The following is a 7,663-nucleotide window of genomic DNA, read 5'->3' as shown; positions in this document are numbered from 1 at the left end:
TTAGTAGGAAATAAAAACCGCAGATGCTGGTTTAAATCGACGGTAGACACAAAATGCTGGAGTAACTCAGCGGGTTGCTGCCCGACCCGCTGAATTACTCCAGCATTTTGTGTCCCATCTACATTAGTTCCACTTGCCTGTTTGGCCCATATCCCTCCAACCCTGTCCTTTCCATGTACCTGTCCAACTGTCTCTTAAATAATGGGATAGTCCCTGCCTCAACTACCTCCTCTGGCAGCTTGTTCCATACACCCACCACCCTTTGTGTGAAAAACATACCCCTCAGATTCCTATTAAATCTTTTCCCCTTCATGTTAAACCTATGTCTTCTGGTCCTCAATTCCCTTGCTCTTGGCAAGAGACTGTGTATCTACCTGATCTGTTCATCCCATGATTTTGTACACCTCTATAAGATCACACTTCATCCTCCTGCGCTCCAAGCAATAGAGCCCCAGCCTACTCAATCTCTCCATATAGCAGACCCTGGTATCCTGACAACATACTCATAAATCTTCTCTGTAGCCTTTCCAGCTTGTTGACATCTTTCCTACAACATTGTGCCCAGAACCGGACACAAACTCTAAATGTGGTCCCATCAACGTCTTTCAAACGACAACAAGACCTCCCAACTTCTATACTCAATACTCTGACTGATGAAGGCCAATGTGGCAAAAGCTTTTTTGACCACCCTATCTACATGCGACTCCACCTTCAAGGAACCATGCACCTGCACTCCTGGATCCCTCTGCTCAACAACACTCCCCGCAGCCCTACCATTGTCTGGTCATATACAAATTGTCTTTTCCCTGGGGTCTGTTCCTGTAATACCTGGCCCCCTGTGCTTTCCTGCAATGTCTGGCCCTCGGACCTACGCCATTTGGATCAGGTGCTGGTGTTGATTCCTCAGTACCTGTTGTATCCTATTCTGAACCTGTCCACGTATTCCTCTCCTGATGTGTTTTACAATAGGCAATAGAGAATAGGTGCAGGAGTCGGCCATCCGGCCCTTCGAGCCAGCACCGCCATTCCATGTGATCATGGGTGATCATTCACAATCAGTACCCCGTTCCTGCCCTCTCCCCATACCCCCTGACTCCACATCATTAAGAACTCTATCTAACTCTCTCCCGAAAGCATCCAGAGAATTGGCCTCCACTGCCTTCTGAGGCAGCCCAGTATCTGGTGTATTTGGCGCATTGAGCTGAAGTCCCCACAGTGATGAGTGAACTGTGATGAGCAGATTGCTGCCCTCAGTCTTATCAACTCCAAACATTTCATGTTCTTGTTATTTTCTTTTATTTATGTATCTAATTTCAAATGAAAACATGCACTTCAGCAGAAAAAAATAAAAATAAGCTGCAGAAAATGAGTTAAACAACATCTGATTTACAACAATGATTTAGCAAGTCCCCAAGCACCACATTGCTTCATGTTCCTTCTCCCCTCCCCCTGCCCCCTTCTTGCTCCACAATATCAGTGCATCCCTCCCCCTCCCACACTCCCCTCTTCTCCTTCACTCATCACATTCCCATCCCCTGCTCCCATTTCCCAAACATTAATCCTGCCTTCCTCTCCCACTCCTCAATGCCACCCACTCCAGTGTCTCATACATTTTCCCACTGTAATGTCCTCTCCTGTCCCCCCCCCCCCCCCCCCTCAGTCCCAACCTGTTTCATCCCCAGCATCCCCAGTGCATTTCCAAGTTTATATCCTGAAATGAGCGTTTGCAGTGCAGTAGCCTCGGATTGCCGAGTGAGTGAATGAGAGCGAGACTCCATTTGCCAACGTCAGCAGCAGCATGGCGATCTCTTGTGTGAATGTGGCGTGTGTGGCGGCCGGTCATCGCTGCACCTGTAACATACATGGGAAAGTCAGATGTTGTGTGTGGCAAGGTGCAGCACAGATGGTGATCTGTAGCGACAGGCAACTAAATAACAGACAGTCTGTCCTTAACCTCAGAGATGGACCCTCATGGACAGAGGGTCTGCACCTTTTCTAGGACCCTCGAGGATTGGTGGTCTGTGCATGTTGTATGAGATGGACCCTCATGGACAGGTGGTCTTTCATTAGTGGCCGAGGTCAACTCTAAGGGATACACAGTCTGAATACCAGTTGTGGGCTTAAGAGAGTTCCCATACTTGGGCTCAGGTTTCAGATACTGAGTACCCCGTTAGTTGTAGTTTAGTGATCCAGCATGGAAACAGGCCCTTCAGCCCACCGAGACCGACCCTGCACATTAACACCACCTGAGAGACAATTTTTTTACATTTACACCAAGCCAATTAACCTACAAACCTGTACATCTTTGGAGTTTGGGAGGAAACCGAAGATCTCGGAGAAAACCCACACAAATCACGGGGAGAACGTACAAACTCCGTACAGGCAGCACCCGTAGTCAGGATCAAACCCGTGTCTCTGGCGCTGTGAGACAGCATCTCTACAGCTGCGCCACCGTGCCACCCAACATTTTACATGAATACGTTTGTTTGATTTCCTTGTTTGAGCCCAGCGTCATTGCCCCAAATACCCAACATTCCATGAATGTTTGCTGTACCAAGTCCCAGAGGACAGGAGTAAAGAGGAAAGGTTCAAAGTGCAGGGGGATGTGAAGGGTCCCAGACTGCATCATCTGTTGACTGGTGTGGTGAGGATTCCAGAGTAGAGAACACAGTGTGGTGAGGAATGGACGGTAAAAGTGTGGGGGTCACAAAGTATCTCTGTCCTTGGTCATTGTTACCTTGACAACCGTGACGAAGGTACTGTAGAGGAAACTGATAATGAACAGAATGGCGAAGGCAGCAACTGTAAGCACATTGTCATCTCCATCCAAGTCCCCCAGTTCCTCCTTTCCTTCCTCTCCCGTCAAGTCTGTGCCGGCTGCAAAACAAATGGGAAGGTGAGACAGTTAGTTTGCTCTGAGGATCAACAGATCAACACTGTCTGAATTAAATGATGACAACAGGAACACATGGCTGCCTCTAACATCTAGACCGTGTACTTTGTATAAAGTTGGATTTCCACAAATCAGGTGGATCATTTGTAACCCAGGGAGCACTGTACATAACTAAAAAATAATCCCTCCTCATCTAGTTAGTTAGTTTAGTTCATTGTCACGTGCACTGAGGTACAGTGAAAAGCTTTTGTTGCGTGCGAACCAGTCAGCGGAAAGACAAAACACGTGTATAAATGAGTCATTTACTGTGTATACGTACATGATAAGGGAATATCGTTTAGTGCAAGGTAAAGCCAGTAAAGTCCGATCAAAGATAGTCCGAGGGTCACCAATGAGGTAGATAGTAGTTCAGGACTGTTCCCTTGATGTGGTTGGATGATTCAGTTGCCTGATAACAGCTGGGAAGAAACTGTCCCTGAATGTGGAGGTGTGCAAATAGATCATCTGAGGATAATCTATTCTGTTAGCTCCCATTAACTTTGTGAAAACATTGAACAGATCTTCCTTTAGCCTTCTAAATTACAACTTATTCAGCATCATTTCACTTTGTAATTTATCCTGGCGAGTCCAGGTCTGTTCAACCCTCCCTGTGAGCCAGTATCTCCTCTTTGGGTATGGTCCACACACATTGAGCTGCTTCTTGCCACAGAGTTGCCCATTCACTACATGTATCCTTATCTCTGCGATGACACTTTCCAGATGCTCTGTTGACAGTTCTGCCTGCATTGTGTGAGCGGCAAACTTGTTTGTGCGGCTTTCTATCCGACGTCTCAACTATCAATAAATATAGTGAATAGCTTCAGCACTGAACACATTGCCACAGGCAAAGCTCATCACTGGCCCTTCTTTCTGTATCTTTCCACTTTCTGAATGAGTTGATCACATGCAACCTGCGCGAGATAACCACTTATGAAGTGTTTGCGCAGTAATCAACCAGAACCAGAACCATTCACAAAGATGATCACAAATCCTTCCCTGTCCATCAGTTTCCTCCCACACTCCAAAGTCATAGAGGTTTGTAGGTTAATTGGCTTCGTTAAAATTGTAAGTTGTCAATAGTTTATGTAGGATGGTGTTAGTGTGCAGAGATCGCTGGTCGGTGTGGACCCGATGAGCCGAAGGGCCTGTTTCTGCGCTGTATCTCTAAACTAAACTAAACAAACAGTGTGTTGGGAGTTGTGCAGAATGTTACAGTCACAACCCAGTTCACACTGTGAACCCTGGAACAGCAGTCTGCACGCGACACTGAGTAGCAGTAACTTTCTGGAGAGACATTCCCTTTCCTCAAGAATACCAACTGCTCAACTAACCACAACCTGGTCTTGTTACTATCGGCCCAATATGAAAGGCAGTGGAGGCTAATTCTCTGAATGCATTCAAGAGAGAGCAAGATAGAGCTCTTAAGGATAGCGGAGTCAGTGGGTATGGGGAGTAGGCAGGGACGGTGTACTGATTGAGAATGATCAGCCATGATCACATTGAATGGTGGTGTTGGCTCGAAGGGCCGAATGGCCTACTCCTGCACCTATTGTCTATAGTCTAAAAGAGGAGATAACCATAATTTGACAGAATGCAGGAGCTGGTGAGACACACAGATGCACAGGCACCTTCACCCAGAGTAGGGGAATCAAGAACCATTGGACATGGGTTTAAGGTGAGGGGGGGGGGGGGGGGGGGGACAGATTTAATGGTAATCTGAGGGGTAAATTTTTCACACAGAGGGCACTGGGTACATGGAGTGTGCTGCAGGAGGAGGTAGTTGAGGCAGAAACTATAACAATGTTAAAAAGTTATTTGGACAGGTACATGGATAGGACGAACAGTGAAAGAAGGCCTAGATAGAATGGATGTGGAGAGGGTGTTTCCACTTGTGCGAGAGTCTAGGACCATAGCCTCAGAATTAAAGGACGAACCTTTAGGAAGGAGATGAGGAGGAATTTCTTTAGTCAGAGGGTGGTGAATCTGTGGAATTCATTGCCACAGAAGGCTGTGGAGGCCAAGTCAGGAGATATTTTTAGAGCAGTGATTGATAGATTCTTGATCAGTGTGGGCGTCACGGGTTAAGGGGGGAAGGCAGCAGAATGGGGTTGGGAAGGAGAGATAGATCTGCCATGATTGAATGGCAGAGTAGACCTGATGGGCCAAATGGCCTAATTCTGCTCCTATCACTTATGAACATGAGATGATTAGTGATTTGGGCCAAACATGGGCAGATGGGACGAGTGTAGATCGGGCACCTTGGTTGGCACAGGCAAGCTGAGCCGAAGGGCCTGTTACCGTGCTGTATAAATCTATGACTCCATGATCACTCCAATGCCAACATGATTGTACCGAGCTCCATCCACACAATGGACTTTCTGATGGACCTCTTTTCCAGTGTGAACAAACAATTGTACAAATACAAATACTCGACCCCACTCTTCAAATTTACAGAAGACAACTGGTTGGCTAAATGAGATGCCACACACAGGGGACCTACAACAATGAGTGGACTGACCCTGTGACACTAATTTTGAAGAACAGCAGGCTTGGTCTTCACTGGCCTGGCTGCCGAGGTGTTTTGGAAGAAGCTGAAGTTATGAAATCACACAAGTAAATTGCGTTGTGTCCTAGTCTTGGGCTCTTGGTTATCACACACACACACACACACACACTGCAACACTGTCCTACAGTGCTAAACTTGCTGCGCCCTATTTTGCAAAAGATGTGATCATTCGAGTGAATCCCAGCATTTTACCTTGAAAGCTTTTCACTTTCCGGCTGATACTGGTGTTCGAGGGGGGATGAGACACTGTACAGCTGAAGACTGAGCCTTTCTTCCAATCCTCTGAACTCACAGTCAGGAAGTGGCTGGCACTGAAAGTCCCCCCCTGCTCCAGAGCAGTCGGTGTGGTGCTGGTGCTGGCGGAGATCGGGGCTCCGTCTTTCTCCCAAGTGACGTTAATGAGGTCCGGGTAGAAACCAGAGAGCACACACTCGAGGGGGGCTGCGTTGTCACGCTTGGTCTCTTGGTGAGCTGGAGGCAGCAGTCTGACCTTGGGACTTTTAGTCTCAACTGGAACAGAGGAGCAAAGTAGATGTTAAACTCCCTTGCTCATGGTAACTAATGTTGGCCATATCTTTGCTGATCTCTTGCCCACCTTTGGCACTTTCTGTCCGTGCGGACACTGGTGATGATGATGGAGATCGTTGGGCAGAGCACACGACCTCCACCCCACTGGTCCACTCCTCCACACTGGTCCGGAGTTTACTGATCACTCTGTCTTGGGTCCTTTCCCCTCTCTGTTGGTAGGTCACAGCCCCTGTAGTTCTCTCCCTTCCGCTCACTTGCCAGTAGATTTGGACTTGGCTCAGATCAGCACCCACTACCATGCACACCACAGTAGCGGTCTTGTTGATCCAAATCTCTTCAGTGGAGGGATTTTGGATAAAGACAGACAATTCTGCAGATGAGAAATAGAAAGCTTACAAACCGGACAAGGTCTGGTGTTGTCGTCGTTGATCAACTGGACTCTGACGACTTGCATTCATTTTCCAGACTCACTAGATTGACTTGTGCACAAGGAGAGCAGCACAGTCCCAGTTACCTACTGCTCTGAAATTCCACTCAACATTTATACAGAGTTTGACCCTTGAAATTATGCGCACACTCTAATTTCTTATAATCAAACACAATACATTCTCCACAACACTTATACAAATACAATAACACTAATACAAATAAAACTACATGCTATTCAATTCTTTATTGGTATTCAATTTTAGTGCACCATGCACCATAGAAAGCATTTTATCAGGATGCATCACAGCACGGTTTGGGAACAGCTCCATCCAAGAAATTGCAGCGAATTGTGGTTGCAGCCCAGCCCATCACACAAACAAACTGACTCCATTTATACCTCACGCTGCCTCGGCAAGGCCAGCAGCATAACCAAGGACGAGTCGCACCCTGGCCACTCCCTCTTATATCCTATCCCATCAGGCAAAAGATATAGAAGTGTGAAAACGCACACCTCCACATTCAGGGACAGTTTCTTCCCAGCTGTTATCAAGCAACTGAACCATCCCCTCACCAACTAGCCCTGAGCTACCATCTACCTCACTGGAGACGCTCGGACATTACCTTGCACAAAACGTTATTCTCTTTGTCATGTATCTGTATACTGTGGATGGCTTGATTGTAATCATATAGTCTTTCCGCTGAATGATTAGCACGCAACAAAGAGCATTTTCACTGTACCTCGGTCTACGTGACAATTAAACCAAACTAAACTAACCCAAACTAAACAGCCCTCGGCCCACTCAATGGGCAGTGCATCCCCCACCGTAGACTTTTACTCCTTCCACCATCGACACTTCACGCTGCCTCGGGGAAGCAGCCAACATCATCAAGGAACCCTCACATCCCAGTCATTCTCTCTTCTCCCCTCTCCAGAAGATACAGAAGTTTGAAAGCACATACCAGCAGATTCAAGAACAGATTTACTTTAAGCACTGACAAGCAGATGTTTACTTGTACCATTGGAATAGAACAGTTACCAATGATGAGATAGATGTCTCTTTTATTTAACATCATCCGTGCACACCCACCCAGTGAGCAGCAGCACAGTGACTGTGAACAGAGACTCCTCAAATAACCATCCCCCAGGTTAGACACAGATATCATGTGTGGCTCAGTGGTGAGCAATGTCACCTCATGAAAGCTGCTGT

The 7,663-nt window shown here is 47.0% G+C and overlaps 1 gene segment (V, D, J or C); it reads right to left on the bottom strand.

Moving 5' to 3' along the window:
• Positions 1–1,666: 1,666 nt before the first annotated feature.
• LOC144591445 (immunoglobulin heavy constant gamma 2-like) lies at positions 1,667–7,627 on the bottom strand. The segment is given in 4 exon segments: positions 1,667–1,851; positions 2,738–2,877; positions 5,691–6,008; positions 6,094–7,627. Coding segments are annotated over 4 exon segments (702 nt in total).
• Positions 7,628–7,663: the final 36 nt, after the last annotated feature.

This window comes from Rhinoraja longicauda, unplaced genomic scaffold (genome assembly GCF_053455715.1).
Source record: "Rhinoraja longicauda isolate Sanriku21f unplaced genomic scaffold, sRhiLon1.1 Scf001031, whole genome shotgun sequence".
Lineage (NCBI taxonomy): Eukaryota > Metazoa > Chordata > Chondrichthyes > Rajiformes > Arhynchobatidae > Rhinoraja > Rhinoraja longicauda.
Note: the sequence above shows the minus strand (reverse complement) of the source record. Positions and strands in the feature narration are given on the sequence as shown.